Source organism: Narcine bancroftii, chromosome 9 (genome assembly GCF_036971445.1).
Source record: "Narcine bancroftii isolate sNarBan1 chromosome 9, sNarBan1.hap1, whole genome shotgun sequence".
In the NCBI taxonomy this organism is placed as follows: domain Eukaryota; kingdom Metazoa; phylum Chordata; class Chondrichthyes; order Torpediniformes; family Narcinidae; genus Narcine; species Narcine bancroftii.
In genome coordinates this window covers 239,008-265,495 of record NC_091477.1, presented here as the reverse complement: position 1 = coordinate 265,495, position 26,488 = coordinate 239,008, and the positions used below count along the sequence as shown (strand labels likewise).

The window sequence follows — 26,488 nt, the reverse complement described above, 5'->3', positions numbered from 1 at the left end:
TAGACATTTTATTGCATCTTGGTGTTCATTTCAAACATCACCAGCTGCTGGGTGAATATCTTGACCTGTAAACCTCCTTTAAACTTTTTCCCTTTCATCTTAAACCCATCCCCACTAGTTTTAGACTTTTCCACCCAAGGAGAAAGACTATTTATGCTGTCCATGCCCTCCACAACTATGTAAACCTCTATTAACTCATCGTTCATCCTCTTGTGTTTCAGTGAAAATAAACTAAGTCTATCCAATCTCTCAGTGCAACCACAGCCCTTAATTTGAGGCAGCATCCTGATGAATCTTTTCTGAATTCTCGAATGCTACATTCTTCCTGTATTGTGGTGACCAGAACGGTACAGTAGCACAACATCTCAATTCACATACTCAAAGCCTTAGCCTTGACTGCAAGCCTGCTGAATGATTTCTTCACAATCCACATTTTATGTGGATTGTGGAGAAATTCTCTGCCTATCTGGAATATTGTGGATTGTGGTCACTTGACCTCTCTGACACTTATTTGGAAGTCACATCACCTGTCCATCAAGGTTGGATTCCAGCCACCTATTGGTGTACACCATGCTCATTTAAATTACTTAGGGTCATTACTAGCTAGGTGCCAGGATCAGAACTGTATATATCATCACATAGCACATTCTTTCTTTCTGCCTTGTGGTCAAAGCCCCGGATATTGCTGGAAGTGTCTGAGTAAGGTGTGCACTACTCTGAAGCTGAGCCATAGTACTGCGATAGATCAATACTTGCAGAGAGCTACACCCCCATTGGCACAGGGAACTGGGTGTGTGAAAGTCCCTATCTGTAGCGTGTGTACCTAAGCATGTTTGTGTAGAGTATAAGCAGCCACTGGTATCAGAGTCCAACCTAGGTCCAATGTGAATATCTATACTTTTATTTAAGTAATATAGTAATTGAGTACTTTTCTGTTTCCTGTGTTAATTGAAGTTACGTGTGATTGTAACACTTGTGTCCTGACTCGTCCCTCTGTGAGCCTACTGAACCTGATACTCTTCCCAACACAACACCATCAAATAATATCAAAAGGATACAAAAGGTTTCAAGTTACAAAAGAAGGTAGGGTGGTAGATGTAGGTTGTATCTCTCTTCTCTGGCTTTGTGTCGTACAGCACATTTAGGTATGCACCTCAACGTCTGTTCAGGCAATGTCCAACCGTATATACATTCGTGGTCCCATATTATTCAGTTACCGTAAGTCCGCAGCAATTTAAAAAAGCGATCGCTAGCTACAGGAAATTGTACATTGTACTCCCAGACTGATCCCCACAGCTCTGTATCAGTCCCAACTAATCCCACTGACCTGTGCTCTCTCCACAGCCCCATGTCAGTCTCTATACAGATCCCACTGCCCTGCTCTCTCCCCACAGCCCAGTGTTGGTCCCCACACTGATCCCTACTTACAAATAAAATGTTTACAGGTACACTACAGTATCCCATATAACTTTGCTACGGTCAGTACAACTCCAATAATCAGAAATGGTCGGGATCAGGCTTATGTAGCAACAGCAAATCGCTTGTAACGGTGTTTAAACAACACGGAAAGGCTTTTCAAGCATTAAAATGATGTTTAATTCTCATCAAAAAATGCTGGCCATCACTAATAACCGAAACCTCCCCACCGAGGGCCGCTGACGCTGGCAGTTTGACGTCCTCAGTCAGTTTGGGTCCGAAAAAATTTTGGATAAACAAGGATTTGATTGTTTCGGATTTTAGAGAATCCAATTTTAAATAATCAGAATTGTACTGTAAATACGGTGTTCAAGTAACACCCAATTTCACAGAACAGATCATGGACATGATGAGATGCATACTTGTACAAACTCCATACAGACAGCAAGGGACTCAAACCCTAGCCCTGATAACTGGTGCTGTAAAAGTTGAATCTGCCACTGTTAGTACAAACTCCTTACAGACAACGCTAGACTCGAACTCCATCCCAATCATTGCAAAGGTGTTCCGCTAACTGTGTCGCCCCACAGTATTATTTCCTGTTTTTAGCTTTGTTCTATCTGATATATTTACATAGGGGGTTCCCTTAGGGGCCAATTTCTGTTTTCTGACATTTTCTGTGGTCCGGCAATCGCCAGGTCTTGATGTCGCCGGATTAAAGAGGTACAACCGTATATGGATTTTAGTAAGGCATTTGACAAGGTTCCATATGAGAGACTCACTCAGAAAGTCATGAGGCATGGAAGTCAGGGAACTGTAGCTGTGTGGATTAAAAATTGGCATGCAGATAGAAAGCAGAGAATAGTAGTGGACAGAAAGTATTCTGCCTGGAGATCAGACTGGTGGAGTTTCACAGGGATCTGTTCTGGGACCCCTGCTCTTCGCAATTTTTATGAAATGGAAATATGTGTCAGTAAGTTGAATCAAAGGTTGTAGGAGTTGTGGATAATTGCTGAGGGTTGTTGTAGATTACAAAAGGATATGGACAGAACAGAGTTGGGAGGAAAGGTGGCAGATGGAGTTAAATTTGGATAAAGTGTGAGGTGATGGATTTTGGAAGGGCAAACCTGAAAGCTGAGTGCAGTGTTAATGGTCGGATGCTTATCATTGTGTAAGAACAGGGGGACCATGGTGTCCAAATCCATATATCTCTCAAGGCAGTTGTGGAGGCCAATACATTGGGTGTATTTAAGGCAGAGATTGATAGATTCTTGATTAGCCAGGGCATCAAAGTTTATGGGGAGAAAACTAGGCAGTGGGGCTGGTTGGGAAAATGCTCATGATCAAATGGCAGGCAGACTTATGGTTTGAACAGCCTATTTCTACTCTGTTCAATCCACCAGAGTAACCACAGAGTAGGGTGCTAAGTTGAAGGACAGGAGCTCCAGAGTTATAGTATCAAGATTACAAATGTGCCACATGCTAGTGATGTTAGGATGGAAGATAATACAGCTTAATACGTGTCTAACAATAAGGTGAAGTAGGGAGGTTTAAAGGTTTCTGGATCATCAGGCTCTCTTCTAGGGAAGGTGGGATCTGTTTTGACAGAATGGTTTGCATTTGAACTGAAAGGGGACTAAAACCCTTGCGGGAAGGTTTGCTAGTGCTGCTCCAGGGCGGTTGAAACTAGGTTTGCAGGGGAATGGGAACCAGAGTGCCAGAGCAGACAGTGGAGTGGGGGTGGAAAAAGATGATGTTAAGACTGCATACAAAATCAAAAATCAAAGTGTGGTGTATGGTGGGAATAATGTTCTAAGGTGTTTATTTCAATCAATGCAAGTATTGTAGAAAAGATAGACAAGTTTAGACTGTGGCATGGCATGTAAAATTATGACATTGTGGCCATTCGTGAAATTTTGATTAGGAGTGGCAGCGCAATATTTCAGGCTTCTGTTTACTCTAACAGGATAAATGATGCGGGAAGACATTGCCAGTCAGGGAAAATGTCACAGCTGTGCTCAGACAGGACAGATTAGAGTAGTGGTTCTCAACCTTTTTCTTTCCATTCACATACCACTTTAAGTGATGTGATTAGCATGGTATATGAGTGGGAAGGGAAGGCTGACAATCACTACTCTAGACCCAATTGTTACAGAAATATTTTATAACATATATATAACAATTACAGCACGGAAACAGGCCATTAGGCCCTTCTAGTCCCACCCATCTGCACAATGACCATAACCCTCCACCTTCTTCTCATCCATATACCTGTCCAACTTTTTATTAAATAATAAAATTGACTCTGCCGCCACTATTTCTCCCGGAAGCTCATTCCACACGGCTACCACTCTCTGAGTAAAGAAGTTCCCCCTCATGTTACCTCTAAACCTCTGCCCCTTAACTCTTAACTCATGTCCTCTTGTTTCAATCTCTCCTACTCTTAACGGAAATAGTCTATCCACATCCACTCTGTCTATCCCTTTCATAATCTTAAATACCTCTATCAAATCCCCTCTCAACCTTCTACGCTCCAAAGAATAAAGACCTAATCTGCCCAATCTCCCCCTGTACTCTGGATGCTTAAACCCAGGTAACATTCTGATAAATCTTCTCTGCACTCTCTCCACTCTGTTTATATCCTTCCTATAATAAGGCGACCAGAACTGCACACAGAACTCTAAATTAGGCCGCACCAATGCCTTATACAATCTCAACATCACTTCCCAACTCCTATATTCCATGCAATGATTGATAAAGGCCAGCATACTAAAAGCTTTCTTCACCACCCTATTCACACGAGTTTCTACCTTCAGGGAACGATGTACCGTTACTCCTAAATCTTTCTGCTCTTCTGTATTCATCAATGCTCTCCCATTTACTACGCATGTCCTGTTCTGATTCTTCTTACCAAAATGAAGCACCTCACACTTATCAGCATTAAATTCCATCTGCCATTTTTCAGCCCACTTTTCTAAGCAACCCAAATCCCTCTGCAATCCTTGAAAACCTTCTTCATTATCCACTATTCCACCTATCTTAGTATCGTCTGCATATTTACTAATCCAATTCACCACCCCATCATCTAGATCATTAATGTATATAACGAACAACAATGGGCCCAATACAGATCCCTGAGGCACACCACTGGTCACCGGCCTCCAACCTGACAGACAATTATCCACTACCACTCTCTGGCCTCTCTCCTTCAGCCAATGTTCAATCCATTTGACTATCTCAAAATTTATACCTAAAGACTGCACCTTCCTAACTAACCTTCCATGTGGTACCTTATCGAAGGCCTTACTGAAGTCCATATAGACAACATCCACCGCACTACCCTCATCCACATTCCTAGTCACCTCTTCAAAAAATTCAATCAGATTGGTCAAACAGGACCTTCCGCCCACAAATCCGTGTTGAGTGCTCCTGATCAGACCCTGTCTATCCAGATATTTATAAGTACGATCTCTACGAACTTTCTCTATTAATTTACCTACCACAGACGTCAAACTTACAGGCCAATAATTGCCAGGCTTCCTCCTTGAACCCTTTTTAAATAACGGAACCACATGCGCAATACGCCAATCCTCTGGCACTATCCCCATCTCTAATGACATTTGGAAAATTACCGTCAGAGCCTCTGCTATTTCCTCCTTTACTTCTCTCAATGTCCTGGGGAAGCTCCCGTCTGGTCCCAGAGACTTATCCACCTTTATATTCCTCAAAAGCCCTAACACTACATCTTTCGTAATCACTATATTCTCCATATTTACCCAATTTGCTTTTTTTAATCTCACATATCCCAATATCCTTCTCCTTGGTGAATACCGAAGAAAAGAAACTGTTCAATATCTCCCCCATTTCTCTAGGCTCCACACACAGTTTTCCGCTCTGATTCTCTAAGGGACCAATTTTGTCTCTCGCTTTCCTTTTACCATTAACATATTTGTAGAACCCTTTTGGATTAATTTTCACCCTGCTTGCTATAGTCTCCTTGTACCTTCTTTTAGCTTTCCTAATTCCTCTCTTAAGATTCCTCTTACATTCAATGTATCTTTCAAACATCTCCTTAATTCCATGCTTCTTATACCTAATGTATGCCTCCCTTTTTCTTCGAACCAAGTTTCCAATATTCCTTGAAAACCACGGCTCTCTCAAACCTTTTGCCCCTCCTTTTAACCTAACAGGAACATAAAGCTTTTGCACTCTCAAAATCTGATCTTTAAAAGACTTCCATCTCTCTACTACATCCTGCCCATAAAACAAATTGTCCCAATGCACACCCTGCAAGTCCTTTCGCATCTCCTCAAATCTAGCTTTTCCCCAATCAAAAACCTCAACCCTTGGCCCTGACTTATCTCTTTCCATAATGACATTGAAGCTGATGGCATTATGATCACTGGACCCGAAGTGCTCGCCAACACTAACCTCCGTCACTTGACCCATCCCATTTGCCAACAGTAGATCTAACACTGCTCCTTCTCTGGTCGGCACCTCTACATATTGTGGTAAAAAACTATCTTGCACAAATTTCACAAACTCTAACCCATCCAGCCCTTTCACAGAATGTGTTTCCCAATCTATATGTGGAAAATTAAAATCTCCCATAATTACAACCCTGTGCTTATTACAAATATCCACTATCTCCCTACAGATTTGCTCCTCTAGGTCTCGGTCCCCTCCGGGTGGTCTATAATACACCCCTACAAGTGTAACCTCTCCTTTCCCACTCCTCAGTTCCACCCAAATAGCCTCCATGGATGAGTCCTCTAATCTATCCTGCCTAAGCACCGCTGTAATATTCTCCCTGACAAGCAACCCCACCTCCTCTTGCCCCTCCAACTCTATCACACCTAAAACAACGAAACCCAGGGATATTCAGTTGCCAATCACATCCCTCCTGCAACCATGTCTCACTAATCGCTACCACATCATACTTCCAAGTATCAATCCACACCTTCAGCTCACTCACCTTTTTTTACAAAACTCCTGGCATTAAAATATATGAATTTCAGAGATTTCCCAATTCTTAATCCCTGTTTTCCCTCATCTTTAATAACATTATTTCCTTTTCCTGCCAATTGCCCTTCATCTTCTTCCAGAGCATTTCCTTTCTCTATCACCTGCCTATCCATATTCAAATATTGACTACAAGCTTTCTTTGTTTGCATTCTAACCTTCTCCTTTCTGCTCTGAACTATTTTGCTCCCTCCCCCCAAACATTCTAGTTTAAAGGATCCTGAGTAGCCCTAGCAAATACCCCTGCCAGGATTCTGGTCCCCCTGGTATTTAAGTGTAACCCGTCCTTATTCAGTGATCCAGAAACTTGAAACCCTGCCCCTTACTCCACCCCTTCAGCCACGTGTTAATCCTCCACCTCATTCTATTTCTATTCTCACTGTCATGTGGCACAGGGAGTAATCCAGAGATTACCCCCTTTGCGGTCCTTCTTTTTAACTTCCTACCTAACTGCCTGTACTCACTTTTTAGGACCTCTTCTCTATTCCTCCCTATGTCATTGGTACCTACATGTACCACGACCTCTGGCTCCTGTCCCTCCCACTTTAGGATATCCGGGACATGAGCAGCAACATCCCGGACCCTGGCACCAGGGAGGCAAACCACCATCCTGTTCTCCTTGCTGCGTCCACAGAATCCCCTATCTGTCCTCTTAACTATGGAGTCCCCTACCAGTATTGCCCTCCTCTTCCTTTCCCTACCTTTCTGAGCTACAGGGGCTGACCCCATGCCAGAGGCACAGCCACTGCTGCTCCCCCCAACTTTGATGTCCTCCTCAACAGTACTCAAAGAGGTGTACTTATTGCTGAGGGTTACAGTCATAGGGCTCCTCTCTGGCACCTTACGTTTTTCTGTCCCTCTCCTAACTGTTACCCACCTTTCCTCCTCCCGTGGTCCTGGCGTGACCACCTGGCTGTAACTCCTGTCTATGACTTCCCCTGTTTTCCTAACCAGCCTGAGGTCATCGAGCTGCAGCTCTAGTTCCCTAACACGGTCCCTAAGAATCTGCAGCTCGACACACCTAGTGCAGATATGGACATCCGGGAGTCTAGAAGACTCCAGGATCTCCCACATCTGGCACTCCCAACAACACACAGCCCTAACACTCATCCTTTACCCCAATGAAGTAGTAATAAAGACTATCTTACCTTAATGTGCATTGACTCGTCCTCAACCTGTGCTCCCACTCACTCGCTTGGGCCACTCACATGCTGCCGCTCCCAAAAACCTTTCCTTTAATACACTACCCAATGTGACTAGCACTGTCCAATCCTAACCAGTTTCCTTTAATTACTCCCACTTGCACTCCCTATTCAATTACTGTCTCTGCACTGAACAGCAATCCCCACCTAAATTATTAACTCTTAATTAAGACTAAATGACCATCTACTCACGTCCGTCTGAGAAAACTGTCATTGGCCCATTTCCTTTGGAGTTATGAAACCGTGCACATAACAAGTCAATTAGGTATGATTAGAACAGTGGTTTTCAAACTTTTTCTTTCCACCCACATACCAACTTAAGCAATCCCTTACTAATCACAGAGCACCTATGGCATAGAGAATCCTTATGTGAGTGGGAAGAAAAAGTTTGAGAACCACTGGACTGGAGGACTCGTCTACTGAGGCTATATAGGTGAAATTGAGGAATGGGAAAAGTATGACCACATTAATGGGATTAAATTATAGTCCACCCAATAGTCAGCAGGAATTAGGGGAGCACATCTGTTGAGAAAGACTGCCCCAGGAAACAAACTTGCGAGAGTAGACAACTTTAACCTTCCAAATAATGACTGGGGCTCCCATAATGTAAAAGGGCTGGTGGGTTAGAGCTTGTCAAATGTGTTCAGGAATGTTTTCTAAATCGATATAATAGAGGTTTGAACGAGAGATGTTTTAGGGAAAGACAACAGTTGGTGCAAGTGTATGGAGGGGAACACTGGTTCCAGTGATCATAATGCCATTATTTTCAAGAAATTATGGATAAGGATCAGTCTAAAGTAGTAATTCTCATCCTTACCTTCCCACTCATATCATACTAATCACATCACTGATGGCATAGAGATTACTTAAAGTGGTATGTGAATATGCAGGACATTAGTCAGGAAGTTCTCCATTAACAATGGCGTGAGGCAAGGCTGTGTTCTCGCACCAACCCTCTTTTCAATCTTCTTCAGCATGATGCTGAACCAAGCCATGAAAGACCCCAACAATGAAGACGCTGTTTACATCCGGTACCGCACGGATGGCAGTCTCTTCCATCTGAGGCGCCTGCAAGCTCACACCAAGACACAAGAGAAACTTGTCCGTGAACTACTCTTTGCAGATGATGCCGCTTTAGTTGCCCATTCAGAGCCAGCTCTTCAGCGCTTGACGTCCTGCTTTGCGGAAACTGCCAAAATGTTTGGCCTGGAAGTCAGCCTGAAGAAAACTGAGGTCCTCCATCAGCCAGCTCCCCACCATGACTACCAGCCCCCCCACATCTCCATCGGGCACACAAAACTCAAAACGGTCAACCAGTTTACCTATCTCGGCTGCACCATTTCATCAGATGCAAGGATCGACAATGAGATAGACAACAGACTCGCCAAGGTAAATAGCGCCTTTGGAAGATTACACAAAAAAGTCTGGAAAAACAACCAACTGAAAAACCTCACAAAGATAAGCGTATACAGAGCCGTTGTCATACCCACACTCCTGTTCGGCTCCGAATCATGGGTCCTCTACCGGCACCACCTACGGCTCCTAGAACGCTTCCACCAGCGTTGTCTCCGCTCCATCCTCAACATCCATTGGAGCGCTTACACCCCTAACGTCGAAGTACTCGAGATGGCAGAGGTCGACAGCATCGAGTCCACGCTGCTGAAGATCCAGCTGCGCTGGATGGGTCACGTCTCCAGAATGGAGGACCATCGCCTTCCCAAGATCGTGTTATATGGCGAGCTCTCCACTGGCCACCGTGACAGAGGTGCACCAAAGAAAAGGTACAAGGACTGCCTAAAGAAATCTCTTGGTGCCTGCCACATTGACCACCGCCAGTGGGCTGATAACGCCTCAAACCGCGCATCTTGGCGCCTCACAGTTTGGCGGGCAGCAACCTCCTTTGAAGAAGACCGCAGAGCCCACCTCACTGACAAAAGGCAAAGGAGGAAAAACCCAACACCCAACCCCAACCAACCAATTTTCCCTTGCAACCGCTGCAATCGTGTCTGCCTGTCCCGCATCGGACTTGTCAGCCACAAACGAGCCTGCAGCTGACGTGGACTTTTTACCCCCTCCATAAATCTTCGTCCGCGAAGCCAAGCCAAAGAAAAGTCAGGAAGGTTGAATCATTTAGATATTGGCTTTATGGGAGAAGCCAGGGAATGGTAGTGGATGATTGCTTCCCTGACTGGAGGCCTGTGACTAGAGGTGTGCCTCAGGGATCAGTGCTGGGACAATTGTTGTTTGTTATCTAAATCAAAGATCTGGATCATGTGGTCAATTGGATCTTTTGCATGTGACACTAAGATCGGAGGTGAAGTAAACAGTGAGAAGGCTTTCAAAGGTTGCAGTGGGATCTGGACCAGCTGGAAAAACGGGCTAAAAAAAATTGGCAAATGGAATTTAATGCAGATAAATGTGAGGAGCTGTATTTTGGAAGGTCAAACCAAAGGTCAGACATGCATGGTAAACATTAGGGCACTGAGAAGTGCAGTGGAACAGAAGGATCTAGGAATACAAATGCATAATTCCTGAAAGTGGCGTCACAAAAAGAGTGTCGTGAAGAAAGCTTTTGGCCTATTGGACTTCATACATCAAAGTAGAAGTTGAGATGCTATGGTGAATTTGTACAATGAGGGAAGATTTGATAGAGGTAAACAAACTTATTATGGGTACACATTAAATGGAAGCAGACTTTTTCCAGTGACGTTAGGTGAGATAAACACTAGACGATACAGGTTAAGTGTGAAAAGGGAACAAGGAAGAGCCACTGCACAACCCATGACCCCTGATGATCTTCTATTGTCAGTATCCGAAGATGATGTGTGGGCTGCCTTTAGGAGAATCAATCAAAGGAAAGCATCCAGTTCAGATGGAGTACCCAGCTGAGGACAGAAAAACCTATGCTGACCAACTTACCAACACATTCATGGATATCTTCAACATCTCACTCCGGCAGGATGTGGTACCCACCTATTTCAAACAGGCCTCAATCACACCTGTTCCCAAGAAGTGTGTGGTAACCTGCCAAAATGACAACCAACCAGTACCACTCACATCCACAGTGATCAAGTGATTTGAGAGGCTAGTGTTGAAGCACATCAGCTCCTGTCTGAGCTGCGATATGGATCAATTTCTATTTGCCTAATGTAGCAACAAAATTAATCAGCAAACTCCAAAACCTGGACCTCAATACCCAACTGTATAATTAGATCCTGGATTTTCTCACCTCAAGACCACAATCAGTAAGAGCACTGACTCCATAATCGGAGTACCATAGGGCTGCTTTCTTAGCCCTCTGCTCTACTCACTTGATTGTGTGCCTCCATAGGACAATAACAATATCTATAAATCCACTGATACCCCAGTAGAGGATCATAGAAAGAGGGGTGATGAGTCAGCAGAATGAAAGGAGATTGAAAACTTGGCTCAATAGTGTACTAGCAACAACCTCGCACACAATGTCACCAAAACCAAGTAAATAACTGGACTTGAGGAGGAAATCATTGGGGAACCTAAGGTAGAGAAAGTGAGCCCATTTAAATTCCTGGAAGCCACTATTTCGGAGAACCTTTTCTGGTCCCAACAGATGAATGTTAGTGAAGAAAGTGCACCAGCCCTCACACCACAAATATTACACAAATCAAAGCCTGAAATTTCAGAAATGTGCTTTAGATGTGGTGTGGAGGTTGGAACTTTTGTCCACTCCACCTAGCAATGCAGAAGTGTAAGACCTTTCTGGGAAGACCTGGGGGACATTTTAAAAATTACAAAAATGGATTTTTCACAGGATCCAGAAGTGTACCTTCTGGGAAACATTGGGGACACGAGTTTCAGACTGCCCAAATACCAAATTTCATTCATGAAGGTTGCCTTGGCTGTAGCCAGGAAGTGTACAGCGGTTTCGTGGAAGCCCGACTCCCAAGTAAATACCACATAATGGAATGTGGAAATGCAGAGTTGCATTCCCCAGAGGGGAAAAAAAATATCAATACAATCTAAGGAAGAAACATGAAACATTCGTGGAGATGTGGCAACCTTACTTGAAATATATTAGCACATCGATTGCTTACCCCCCACCCCCCCCCATGCTCCTTTCGAATCAGAGGTAGTTGCAATCTGTCCAGCAGGGAAATTAATGTGATCAAGGGAGTGGGACATGGCACAGATGATGTACTTCTTTCAGTTTCATTTTGAGTTTTTACAATTTCTTTTAAATTTAAATTATTTTAAATTCTTTTTCATTTCTTATCCTTGGTTACTCATCCTTTCTGATTGTTTTTTTCCTAGGTTTCTGTAGGGGGTCTTTAACCCCACTGGAATTTGTATTGATGTAATTTTGAGGGGGGGGGGTGGAGAGATGGGAGGTGGCAATAAATATAGGCTGTGTTACACGAATGTTAAAAAATATATTGATTTTTTTAAATCTTACGAGTCTATGAAAATAATTAAAATATTCCAAAAAAAAGCGTGCCAGCGACTACTTTTTCAGGAGTTTGCAGAGGTTTACTATGGCATTGGAAACTATGGCAAATTTCTACAGACGTGTAATGCGCTGATTGGCTGCATCACAGCTTGGTACGGGGACACCAATATCTCAGGAAAACCTTGCTAAAGGTAGTGGACACAGCCCAGTACACCACAGGCAAAACTCCCCCATCGAGAAAATCCACAGGGAACAATGCCGTCAGAGAGCAGCATCAATCATCAAGGATCCACATCTCCCAGGGCATTCTCTGCTGCCACTAGCATTAGGAAAGTGGTCTAGGTGCCACAAAACTCTCACCACCAGGTTCAGGAACAGTTGCTCCCTCTCCACCATCAGACTCCTAAACAACAGACTTAGTGACTCATTGAAGAATTCTTACTTTACACATTATTATTGAATATTTATTTTCTGTATTGCAGTTTGTGTGCATTCCCTTCTTGTTTACATTTTGCTTTTGTGTATCTTTTCTCGAGTACAGTTTTATTTTGCACTACTGACAAGTAGAAATTCTGCCTGGCCCGCAGGAAAAGAATCTCAGGGATGTATGTGATGTCATACATGTACTCTAACAATAAACTTATTTGCATAGAAAGTGATAGGTTTGTGGAACAAGCTACTATCTGAATGGGAAATGCACACTTAATTTTAATACAAAAAAATTTGGACAGGCACATGGATGGTAGGGGTATGAAGGGATATGCTCTTGAGTGCAGGTCCATGGGACTAGGTAGAATCATAGCTCAGCACAGACTGGAAGGACCTGTTTTTGTGCAGTAGTGTGCTATGGTTTTAAAATAAAATGCTGAAATGAGAGGGATTACTTGAAGAGTCAGTTATAGATATAAAATCCATTTGGATTGAAGGATCATTCAGAGCATTAATTCACTACTGGGAGTATATTATGGACAATAACAGAGAGAAACAGAGACAAACTCTTATAGAAGTAAAAGAATCCTACCTCGGTGATATTTGGGGGATTTTCAAATAGATGAACATTGATTAGAATACGTTATAAATGTGGGGCAAAATACAGATGACTTCAGGTCATAAATCAGAGTCAAAGAGCACAGAAACAAATCCATTTACCAGGTTCATTCCATTGAGGATTGGCATGACATCAGCATAGGTTCTCCATGAATCCCATTTCCCAGTTTTCTATGTCTTAGTGATTCAAGCCCTCACCCATCACCTTCTCAGGCAGTGCGTTCATAGTCCAATCAGCCCCTGAGTGAGCAAGTTCCTCCTCAGATCCCCACTAAACCACTTTGGGTCAAGCAGCATCCATGGGAGAAAAAGAACAGACAACATTTTGTGCCAGAGCCCTTCATCAAGACTGGACATTGTCAATGTAATGTGAAAAGGGTGGGATAGGGGCCAGTGGGGAACCTGTGAACCAGAGTGACAATGGATTTTGGTTAGAGGCAGTTGATTGGCAGGTGCCAGACAAAGGTAGAGAAAGGCAAGAGGAACAAAAGGGCTCAGGCGGGTGATGTGCCAGTCTGGAATCTGATGTGACAATAATAGTATAAGGGGGGACAGATGGAAACAAAGGAGTGTGGGATGGAGAAGGAGGAAGAATCCAGTGGGGGAAATGTGGGTGGAAGAAGTGAGGGGGGGATAAGAACTGGTGGGGATCTGGAAAAAGGGGGAAGAAGAACAGAAATAGCTCAGAAGAAGAGGGGTAACTCATTACCTGAAATGAGAAAATTCAATGTTCATACCATTGGAATGTAGGTGTCTAGGCAGAATGCAAGATGTGTTCCTCAAGTTTACATTAGGTCTCATTCTGGCAGTAAGAAGGCCAAGGAAAGACAACTCTTTCTGGGAATGGGAAGGGGAGTTGGAATGGCATGGAGCTTGGGATGGCCATTATTGTGGACAGAGTGCAGACATTCTGTAAAAGGGCCCTAAAACCTGTGCATGGTCTCACTGATTATATATAGGCCACCACTGTAAATTTGAGATCACAATGTCCTGGAATACAGGGATTTATCTACCTTGCGCATTTTAAGTCTTCCAGCACATTATCTTAATTTTTATTTTAGTTTTAAATTTAGAAGTACAACACAGTAATAGTCCAAGCTGCCCAAGTAGATCCATGTGATCAACTCTACAACATGGACTCTTGAAGACATCACTATTTACTTCCCTGAGCCTACAATTCTTTCTCCACAGTAAATATAGATAAAAATACGCACTTAGGAACTCATCCATCTCCAGTGGCTCCACAAAAATGGCAACCTCAATGGTCTTTAAGGGCCATATTCTCTCCCCGGTTACTCTTTTGCCCTTGGAGAATCTCAGGATTCTCATTTACCTTATCCACCAGAGCCATCTCATAACCCTTCTTTGCCCTCTCAATTCTCCACAGACGCATTGGTTAGTAGTTTAACTGGCCACTATAAATTAACCCTGGTGTGTATGTGAAGGACAGAATTGGGGGGTGGGGGGGGAAGATGAGGGATGAAAGGGTTTGGGAATGTGGGAAGAATAAAATTATTTAGAATATGTTTAATGCAACTAGCTGCTTGATGATCAGCAAATACTCAGTGAGCCAAAGAGCCTGGTCCATACTGTACCCTTCCATAACTTGCAATGAACTGTAAAAGAACCCCAAGTCATTCTATGCATATGTGAAGAAGAGAAGGATGACAAGAATGAAGGTGGGGCTGCTAAAGGAGATAGCATGTACCTGGAGGCAGAGGTGGTGCTAAATGAATATTTTGCTTCAGTATTCACAAAAAAGGACCCGGATCAGGGCAAGGTTGAATAGAAAAGGCTTGTGTGTTGGACAATGTGGAGATTAAGGAAGAGGAGGTGTTGGATATTCTTAAAAACATTAAGATTGATGTCCCCAAGGCCAGATGCAACATATCCCAGGTTGCTGTGGGAAGTAAGGGGAAGAGATAGCTGGGGCTATGTATGATCTTCGAGTCCTCTTTGGCCATAGGGAAAGTGCCAGAGGATCAGAGAATGGTCCCTTTGTTTTAAAAAAGGTAATAGGAAGAATCCTGAGAATTATAGTCTGGTGAGTCTTATGTCAGTGGTGTGAAAACTAATGGGGAAGTTTCTTAAGGATAGGATCTATGAACATTTGGAGTAGTACAGGGATAGTCAGCATGGCTTTGTGAAGGGAAGGTTGTAGATGGGATCCATAGAGTCTTGGGTGTATTGGTAAAAAAAAATGGTTTGCATGTAGAAGCAGAGAGTAGTAGTGGATGAAAAGTATTTGGCTGGAGGTCAATGACTAGTGCAGTTCCACAGGAAACTGTTCTGGGACCCCTGCTCTTTGTGATCTTTATAAATGACCTAGATGAAGAAGCAGAAGGATGGGACAGTACATTTGTGGACAATACAAAGGTTGGATGAGTTGTGCATGGAGCTGAAGGTTCTCAAAGGTTACAAAAAAATATAGACAGGATGCAGAGTTGGGCAGAATAGTGGCAGATGGAGTTCAATCTGGATAAGTGTGAGGTGATGCATTTTGGAAGGACAAACCAGAAGGCTGAGTACAGGGTTAATGGCCAGTTACTTTGGAGAGTGGATGAACAGAGGGGCCTTGGGGTCCAAATCCATATATCTCTCAAGTTTGCTGTACAGGTTGATGATAGTTAAGAAGGCTAATTGGATGTCAGACTTTATTAATGGGGAATTGAGTTCAGAAGTCAAAAGGCCATGTTGCAACTGTACAAGTCTCTGATAAGATCTCTCGGAGTTCAATGTGTTCAATTCTGGTCAGCTCATTATAAGGTTGTGGAAGCTATGGAGAGGGTGCAAAGGAGATTTACCAGGAGGTTGCCTGGAATGGAAAATTTCTTAAAGGTAAAAGTTCCATTATTGTCATGTAATACTATACTTAGAATGTTTCATACATGAAATTCATTAACTTCACGGAGAAGATTATTGGGGTCTCTCTTCCTATCATGACTGACATCTACAACACACGATGCTCGTGGAAGGCAAATAACATTGTGAAGGACTTCTCACACCCCTCTTGTAAACTTTTCTCCCTTCTGCATTCTGGAAGGGGGTACCGTAGCACTAGAGCCCACGCGTCCAGATTGTGCAACAGTTCCCCCCCCACCCCCCCACCAGCCATCAGGCTCCTCAATTCCTAGAACATATATGTCCTAGCATATTATGGATTTTTATTGTACTATGACTTATTTTTTAACTCATTTATGTAAATCTGCTCCATGGTCCTGGAGAAATGTTATCTTGTCTGTACTGTGCATTGCATTAGTAATTATGGTATGAACGGCAAATAAAGGTGACTTGACTTTGGAGAGGGGGCAACAAGAGGAGAGGGTAATTTTAGATGAATCTAAACTGATGTTCATATATATTGGGCTAACTTCAATGAGTTGTCCTGAATTAAATGGAAACAAATACTGTCAAGTTAATCTGCAACAGAACAATGGGCAATTGTTTCAGATTCAAGATAGACATATTCCCTATAAAGGGAACCTGAGACCTCATGTTCAAGTTCAATTCTTCAATCAATGGCAGTTGCAGCCTTTAGGACTCAATAACTTAGCTCCAATCACTTAATTTCTCTGCCAAGACCATAACTGATCATTTTTGCTGGAAGTCATCTGCGACAATGGTTTAGTTTATTTCACTCTGCATTGGCCCACCCTGTTGTTATTCACAGCATTCGTAAATTTCTAATAGCTCCATTAAAAAAAAACACTGCTACCACCTAGCCATCAAAACCATCAATAGCTGTAGCACCTACAAGTCATACTCGTAGAAACAAATTTCAGAAATACCCCTTTATAACCCACTGCATTCATTCTGACAGTGTTGTCTTATCATTCCATTGGGCCTGTAGCCCTCAACAACCTTCCCTACCCAAGCATCTGTCTAAAAGCCTTATAAATGTTATAATTGTATCTGCCTCCACCACCTCCTCTGGCAGCTCATTCCAGACAATCAAATTTATAGTACTCTCTGGTCTTCTATTTTCCCAAAGCAGCCATTCTCAACCTTTTTTGGCTATGGCCCCTTAGGACTCTGCTCAAAGTTTATGGGCCCTCTTCCCAGTCAAGCAGTCAGGTTTAGTTGGTTTCTTCCATTTTTCTCTCCCACTGACAGCATAAAAACAAAAATTATTTTATGATTTCAGTCCATGGCCCCCCCCCCCTCTTAAATGCACTGTGGCCCCAACAGCATAAGTGGCTGAGAGATGATCTTCGAGGTTGATAAAATCATGAGCAGTGTGGAGTTCCCCTCCCCCCAGTGTGGAGTTCCCCTCCCCCCAGTGTTCATTCTAGAATGGCATAGATTTAAGGTGAGAGGAAAAAGATACAAGACGACTCAAAAGGCAAAATTTTCACTGAGTTGTCTGTATCTGGAATGAGATGCCAGAGGAAACAGTAGAAACAGCTCATTTTTAATGTTTAGGTATTATGGATATAAAGATATTAGAAAGATATACAAAATTATGATGGGTATAGATAGAGCAAATCCAAGTAGGCCTTTCCACTGAGGTTAGGTGAGAATCAACCAGTGGACATGGGGTAAAGGTGAAACAGGAGTAGTTTAGGGGGAACATCAAGGGGAATTTCTTCACACAGGGTGTTGGGAGTGTGGAACAAGCAGAGCTGCCAGCTGAACACGGTCATTTTTTTTAACATTTGTTAAAGATTAGAGAAGTACATGGATGGGAGAGGTATGGAGGGAGAATGGAATGGGTGCAGTCACTGGGACCAGGTAAGGTAACGATTCAGTACAGTCTAGAAGGGGCAAAGTGGTTGCTTTCTGTGCTGTATGGTTCTCTGCAGGCAAATGAGACTAGTCTACAACATCAACTTGGTCTTGTGGACAAGTTAGGTCAAAGGGTCTATTCCATGCTATATGACTCTTTCCTTAAATATGTACATCTAGACACAAGATTCCTGTACCAGGGAAAAAAATTTTTATCCTATGGTCATTCATAATTTTATGAACCTCAAAGCACCACTCTTTAAACTTCATTCTAGATAATATCCTAGCCAATCTTTTATGCACTCTATTGCTACCATATTTTTCCTGTATTGTGGTGAATAGAACTATATACAAAATTACGGAAAACTATCACCCAGGAAAAACAAGTTGATTGATCTAAACGTGGAAAAAGAGGGGGAGGGGTGGGCAGGTAAAGAGTTAGAGAGCACATTTTAGAGAAAAAAATTGGGAACATGAAAGTATTAAAAGTGTTTGAGATAACTAATTGGATTTACCTTGGTTCCTTTCTTTGGTCTTTGGTGTCCTGCTTTAACGACTTTAGCCGGCGCTGGCATTTCTGTGGAGGAGCAAAGATGTACATCATCACTGTTTATTCTATCACACCTAGTCTGAATACTAACAGCCAATTGCTTGTGATCTGACCTTGACTGTTGAGACAGGACATACAAGATTAATCAAAAGGCCCTGGAAGATGGCAAAAAGGAGATTGTGACCTCACAATGAATGTGAGGGAACTCAACAACTAATAATCCTCCACATGCCTATCCTTTAATGCACATCCATAGCTCCACCACTTACTCCCTTCTTCCATGATTCACATTGAAAGGGACTCAAAGCTATGGTCAATCACACTGCATTGAAAAGGGTCCTTGAGCCAACCAGAAATGAAGAAAACTTGCATCCAGTTTCCAGTTGTACTTCCTCAGTGCTCTTATCTGGATTTTGTTTGGGCCATTTCTCAAGGCTGAAAGATGAGGGGTGCTTTGTTTAAAACTGGAGTCCAGCCCAGCTCAACTGAAACAAAGCTCCCCCTTCTTTACTCATATTAAGATCCCACAGAATTCAAAGATTGCAAAATTTGAGGAAGGGAGGTCTAGACCAACTTCATTTCACTCACACTGTGTTCTTCTTTTTGTCTAAACATCTAAAATCTGAATCTGTGAAACCAGATGAAAATTGAACTCAAACTTTACCGGCACGTACACTTGAACCTACCCCCCACACGTCATTGTGTTTCACTGGGCATTCAGTTTGGGTAGCCAACACTCACCTTGATACCAGCACCTGCCTCCTTCATGTTCTCTCTCAGGGATGCAAAAGCTGAGGAAATGCACAGCCATTGTCTACTTGGAGCTAGGTGCCTCCCAAGGCCAAGGTCTCTGAGTTAGGCCAGACCCCGGAAGCAGGGCTTTAGCTGGCAGACAGCTCATATTTCAGACATCTCTGTTCTCAATGAAGGCATCGACTGAGCTCAGGAAAGCTAGTTTGTGATTGGTCAGATGCAAAATGACACAATAATCAAGGTCACAGCAAGACATTAACCCCTTGACCTTGGTGCAATTACTGGGGAAAGGGTGCTGGAAACACCTTTTAAATTGCAGGGGGACGCATCAGGCACTCACTGCAAGTGCTGACAACACTGGAATAAGCAGGTTGGCCATTTTCCTGTTCAAATTGCCCATGGACGTGACCTAGGTAAGTTTAACTGGGTTCCCTGGCTACCTCCAAGGTAGGTCAGGGATGCCTGATTTCGACAGGGTTGACCCGGTCGGACCCTTTTAAATTGCAGTGTAATTGGGGCACTAACTGGGCAAGTTGCCCAGTTAACCCCATTTTACACAGCAGTTTAAAAGGGCCTAGTAACTCAGCAAAACCTGCAGAGATGAGAGTGCAGCTGGAATTTAATAAAGTCACGACAATGCGGACTCTTGGCCTAGAACATGGAATGTGGGAGTTGGTGGACAGCAAGACTGTGCAAAGTGAACACATCTGCAGAAGTCTCAACCTTACATTGCTAGTCAGTCATTGAGATAAAACAGGCATTAAGAAGATGCTGACAGTCACGTGATGGAGTAGTGGCTGGTCGGGTGGAAACAGCCCTCTCCAGCGAAAAGAAAAGGTGTGAAAAAACAGAGCCCAATAAACATAAAATACAGGAAGAGAAAGATAAAATTACAGAGAAGAGACAGAAGATGGCACCCAAAAGAGAAATAGTAAGAATATCAGCGAAAAGGGAAGAAGGAAAATCACTGGAGAAGAAAGAAGAAACCTTACCTGCACGTCGGAGCAGAGAGCCACCGTGGAGAAGAGCAGCCGGTGACTCCCCAGAGGAGCAGTGTCCTCCCAACCGGCGGACTTCAAAAATGGCTCTCAGGGCCAAGAAGAGTCGCGCATACGCGAGGAGTTGCACATGCACAGCGCACGAGTGAAAGAAAAGGTCAATGCCAATGGGAGGGGGACTCAGCTGAGGAGCAGCCAGCTGAGACACCCAGTATTGGGGCATTTGGCTGAGGGAAGTAAAGAAGAAAGAAGAATGGTGAGAAAGAGAACAAAGAGCGGGAAGAGGATGAGTGGCAACCGGCACCGGGTCGGCACGCGGCAGGGGGCGCAACAATAGGAAATACACCAGCTGGAGGTCCACCAAGGATACAGAAGCAGCTCACCAGAGGAGGATGAAGATACAGAGGAGAGGAAGATGACACATAGATACAGACACAGAAGAAGAGGAAGAAGACCAAGAATTTCAAAGGAAAGAAGGTAAAATAGAAGGACAAAGTTTAGATAAAGCCTTTTTCGAAGAACAAATGAGGTCATTAAAACAATGGCCATCATTAGAATTTAGTTCAATCAAAAGAAAAATGAAAAGAGCTGAAGACAGAATGCAAAGCATAGAGTTGGTCATGACTGAAATAGGGAAAAGAGTAGAAAATGTAGAGGAACGAGAGGCTTCTGTAGAAATGGAGATAAATAATTTGAGGGAAGTTGGAAGAGCGAAAAAAAATTAAAGAGACAAGATTTATTGTCACAAAAAACTGACGTATTGGAAAACTACAGTAGGCAAAACAACAAAAATAGTGGGCCTGAAAGAAGGCAAAGAAGGGTCAGATATGAAGGAATTTATAAAAGGATGGATCCCGAAGGTGCTGGGAATAACAGACTCACATGAAGAAATAGAAATTGAAAGGGTGCATAGAGCACTAGTACCGAATCCACCACCACATCAAAAACCGAGATCCATATTGGTAAAATTTCTAAGACATATGACAAGAGAGAACATACTGGAGAAGGCAAGAGAGAATGTTAGAGAAGACAATAAGCCGTTGGAATATAAGAGACAAAAAATATTTTTTTTACCCAGACATAAGCTTCGAACTTTTAAAGAAGAGGAAGGAATTTAACACAGCGAAAACAATCTTATGGAAGGGTATAACTTTATGCTAAGACATCCAGTGGTACTCAAAAGTATTCATTCCTGGGGAACAGAATAGACTGTTCTCGGACCCAAAGAAAGCCCAAAAATTTACTGAACATTTGCAGGACAAGAGAAGAGAGGAGGAGTCGCTGGCAAGAAAATACACAAAAATATGTAATAAATTTAAAGTAAAGATAATGTATATATAAAGATTTAAAGATGGACGAGAAGGGAAAAGAGGAAAAAAAGAGCTTTGTTATAAGTATAGGAAAATAGTGTTCTGGGGGGGGGGGGAGAATAAGGGTCACTGTGAAATTGGTTGACGCTTCCGAGTAAGTTTGCAAACAGAATGGAAAGGGGAGTTGTGGTTGCTGTCAAGGGACAGGAGGCAATCTAAGGAGGTGAGGTTCATTTGGGGTTAAAGGGTTATTGCTTGTGGGGATTGTTGGGGTATTTCATGTCTTAAATGCATTGTCATATATTGAGATTAAAAAGGAAAACTTAAAAGACAGTAACAGAAAAAAGGGATGGAGGTGGAGGCGGAAAAGAAGTGAAAATAAAGATACAAGAAGGCCACGATGGACTAAATGACTATAAACATTAATGGAATATATAACCAAGTTTAAGTGTATTCCATTGGGGGGAAAAAAAAATCACATATAATTAAAAAGACAAAGTTATAGTGATTGTGGAAACGTGGGAACCATATATAGAGCATAACAGAAAGAGCAGGCCTTGGACCACCACCACCTAAAATGATAAGAAGATAAACACAATCAGATTTAATGTGAATAAGTAGATGATACGTCTTTTTTGTTTGTATTCCTTTTGTAAAAGATATTGTTTTATTGTATTTTATATGTTCAATATTTACTGTTTTTGGAGGGGGTGGGAAGGGGGAAGGGAGGGATAGGGGAAAAAAGAGAAAATGTCACTGTGAATATTTAAAGAGATGCATCTGTAAATATATTGGTTGATATGGTTCATAGTGCGATAAATAAAGAATTACAAAAAAGATGCTGACGAATATAGAATTGCAATCAATTTTAAAATTTTTTTTTAGACATACAGCATGGTAATAGGCCCTTTCAGCCCACAAGCTCATGCTGTCCAATTACACTCAATTAACCCACTCCCTCAATACATTTTGAAGGGTGGGAGAAAACCAGAGTACCTGGAGGAAGCTCACGCAGACATGGGGAGAACGTACAAACTCCTTGAGACAGTGCCGGATATGAGATCTGGTTGCTGGCGCTGTAACGGTGTTGCGCCAACTGCTACACTAATTGTGCCACCCCAATTTCTCGATAGTTTATCTACAAAACTTTATAAAAATCCATATAATGTGCGTGTTATTATGTATATTTTACAAACCAGGTGCTTCCCCCATGCACTATATGTGTGCGCATTATACAAAAATATTCTTACATGTTTAATGAACGTGCATAATTAAAAGCGGGTGTGGGAAGGTTAAGCCTCCTCTATCTGCGGGACTCAGTCAGTGGCCGGCACTTCCTCGTTGAGACTGGGGCCCAGATCAGCATCATCCCGGCAACAGCCATCAAGTCCAGGAACCGTTCTCAAGGACCTCCCCTCCGCGCGGCCAACCCAACAGAGATCCAGATGTATGGGAACAAGTCAGTCCACTTCCAGATGGGCCGGTGAAAGTTCTCGTGGAGGTTCACCGTCTTGTCCCTTCCAACCGCCATCCTGGGTGCAGACTTCCTCCTCGCCCACAGCCTCCTTGCAGACATTCGAGGTAGGTGCCTGGTAGACACCCGGACTTTCCAGGCCATTTGCCTCGACGCCTCGCGCACAGAGCAGCCGCAGATGGCCACGATCAGCATGCCCAGAGACAAGTTCCAGCGAATCCTGGATGAGTTCCCAGCCTTCCTCAGGCCACAGTTCTACGCTGCCTCACCACGCCACAGGGTGTTCCACCACATCCCCACCCAGGGTCCACCGGTTCACGCCAAGGCACGCCCGACAAACTCCAGCTGGTGAAGTAAGAGTTTTCACATCTGTTGGAACTGAGGGATCATTCAGCGCTCCGACAGCCCATGGGCCTCGCCACTCCACCTGGTCCTGAAAGCCTCTGGCGGATGGCGCTTCTTCGGAGACTATTGACGGTTCAGCGAGGCAACAGTTCTTGACCGTTACCCAATCTCTCACATCCAGGACTTTACAGCCAACCTGCATGGTGCAAGGGCCTTCTCCAAGGTTGACCTGGTGCATGGGTATCACCAAATCCCAGTGCACCCTGAGGACATACCCAAGATGGCCAACATCACCCCCTTCAGCTTGTTCGAATTCCTTCGCATGCCATTCGGGCTAAAGAGCGCCGTTCAGACCTTCCAGCGCCTCATGGACTCAGTGGGCAGGGACCTGGATTTCGTCTTCATCTACTTGGACGATGTCCTCATTTCCAACAGGGATCAGGCACAACACAAGGCTCACCTGTGCGCTCTCTTCTCTCGGCGGGCCGACTTCGGCCTCACCATCAACCCAGCCAAGTGCCAGTTCGGGAAAGAGTCCATGCAGTTCCTGGGCCATAGCATCACGGCTGAAGGAGCCACACCCGTCGCTACGAAGGTTGCCACTATCAAGGAGCTCCCACGACCAGGGGCTGCAGGAGTTCGCGGGTATCGTGAACTTCTATAACTGATTCATCCCAGGAGCCGCGCGCATCATGCACCCGCTATTCGCCCTCATCGCAGCCAAACACAAAACACTCACCTGGACCCCAGAGGCCTCCAGTGTATTTGAGGCCACCAAGGACGCCCTCGTGAAGGCTACCATGCTTTCCCAACAACCTGTATATGGCGCTCTCCTTTGACACCTTTGCCACAGCCGTCGGGCCCTGTCCTGAAGCAGCAGGTGAATGGACAATGGAAGCCTCTGACAATATTCAGCCAGTATCTCCGCCCACCAGAGTGCAAATATAGTGCCTTCGACCGTGAGTTACTGGACATGTACATGGCGATGCGGCATTTCTGCTATTTCTTGACCAGAAACCCCTCACTCAGGCACTTGTGATGGCAAAGGATCCCTGGTCGGCCCGCCAGCAGCATCACTTCTCCGTGTCGGAGTTTACCACCGACATTCGGCACAAGGCGGGGTCGCAACGTGGTCGCCGATGCACTCTCATGATCGGCCATCTGCGCGCTGACACCCGGCCTTGACTTCGACCAGCTTGCCCGGGACCAGAAGTCTGATGAGGAGACGCAAGCCTTCAGGACTGCCATCACGGCCTGTGGTTCCGAGACCTTCCTACTCCTAGCGGCGAAAGCACAGTCCTGTGTGATGTCTCCATGGGCACCCCGCAGCCAGTGGTTCCTCAGCAGTGGTGCAGGCAAGTCTTCCATCACATCCACAACCTTTCGCACCTGTCCATCAGCTCCACGGTCCGTATGGTGGATCGCGGGCTGGGCCAAAACATGCAACCATCGAAAGATGTTCAAAGCGCACAGGCACACCATGGCACCCATGCAGGAGTTCGAGCACATCTGGGAATGGTTCAGCCACATTCACATGGACATAGTCGGGCCCTTACCAGTTTCCCAGGGCAACCGTTACCTGTCTACGGTGGTAGACCACACCACTCTTTGGCCCAAGGCAATCTCGATGTCGGACGCCTCCACGGACTCCTTCTCCCGAGCGCTGTTGCGTGGTTGGGTCGCCCAGTTCGGCGTTCCGAATCACCTCTTCAGCAATCGGGGCACCCAGTTCACCTCTGCGCTCTGGGCACAGCTTGCCAACTAGTTGGGGATAGAGTTACCCTGCACCACGGCCTATCACCTGCAGGCCAATGGGCTGGTCAAGCGTCTGCACTGCCACCTTAAGTCGGCACTTATGACCCGACTCACCGGTCCCGATTGGGTGGATGAACTGCCTTGGGTGCTCCTGTGCTGCTCCATGCCCAAGGAGGATCTGCAGGTGTCATCAGCTGAGCTGGCGTACGGCAGACCGCTGGCACTGCCTGGTGGGTTCATCAACGCACTTCACAACCCCCCAGCAGTCGTCGCACGAGCTACTTCCCCACCTCCAGGCCCACTTGGACTCCTTTGCACCCTTACCACCTCCCAGACATGGCACACGGCTATTTTACGACCCCAGTGAGCTGCACTCCACAGAGTAAGTTTTTATTTGGCGGGCCCACCCGCCAAATAACTTACGAGGGGCCAAACAGGGTTGTCCAGTGTTCAGAGTCTACATTCACGCTGAACATCGGCGGCAGGTGGGAGCTGTTTACTGTGGACAGGCTGAAGCCAGCTCACCTCGACCCCACCGAACCAGTGATTATAGCCCAGCCCAAGAAGCGACGCCGCCCAGCTAAAAAAGACTTTGGCCCTGGTTCTGGGGGGGTGGGGGGTTGTCTGTGTGGCGGCATGCCACTAGGCAGGCAAATTGGCCCCGCTTGTAATCCACGCGGCGTGGCAGCCGGCAAAAATGGCGCCGTCGGGGGTTTCCCCTTCTCAGCACCGGGCTCAGAGACCTGTGCTGGGGGACCACGTGACACCCGAGTGACGTCAGCGGCCCCCAGCGCAGTTTTCAGCCAGGTCCAGGCTGGGAGTACAAGTCCAGCCTGGCAGCCAGCAATAAACCAGTTTTCTGCTCACTGAGCTCAACCCGTCTGGTTGTGTGTTCTTTCAGTAGCAGTGTAGCTGCCGCTACAGTAAACAATTATTACCAAGTCTAATACATGTAGCCAAACTTCTCATTGCCACTTTTATTCATCCAACTTGGATATTGCCAGATCTGAAATGGCTTCAATATCTGGAGAATTATAAATAAAATAAAAGGCTGAGAAATTATTACCAAATTTTCTTATTTCTGATCAAAAATAATCTTTAAGAAATTTGTAATTGTCAAACTGCAACGCAAGACTAACTGCTGAATGCAAGATGAAACAGGATCGTTTCATGGTATGTTTAGAAGATATGGTCATGAGGTCTTAATTTAAATAGGTATTTAGCCAGCAATTCAAGTAAATTCAAAGTAACTTTAGAGAAAATAGTCAACGTTTGCATGCAAGGTCATGAAGTAAAGATTCAAGGTCACAAGTTTCAATTAACGTTGCTCTTATGGGAGTGTAGATTCCTGCACATACAATATACAGGATAAGTTTCAGCTACATAGCTTAGTGTGAACAGTCCAGCATTCCCCATACACAAGCTGATCATCAGGCCATGCTGCTCAAACCAAACAAGCCTGTTG

The 26,488-nt window shown here is 44.4% G+C and overlaps 1 protein-coding gene across 9 annotated transcripts in view; it reads right to left on the bottom strand.

Moving 5' to 3' along the window:
- The window catches only part of LOC138743093 (la-related protein 1-like), a 180,963-nt gene that overhangs the window by 123,390 nt on the left and 31,085 nt on the right, over positions 1-26,488 (bottom strand). For 7 of the 9 annotated variants that reach the window (XM_069897907.1, XM_069897909.1, XM_069897908.1 and 4 more), the window contains one exon: positions 18,354-18,415. In XM_069897907.1, the coding sequence (XP_069754008.1) occupies positions 18,354-18,415 (62 nt within the window). Of the gene's footprint in view, positions 1-18,353; positions 18,416-19,129; positions 19,329-26,488 lie in introns of those variants that run through there. The other 2 variants (XM_069897910.1, XM_069897912.1) reach the window with 1 other exon arrangement.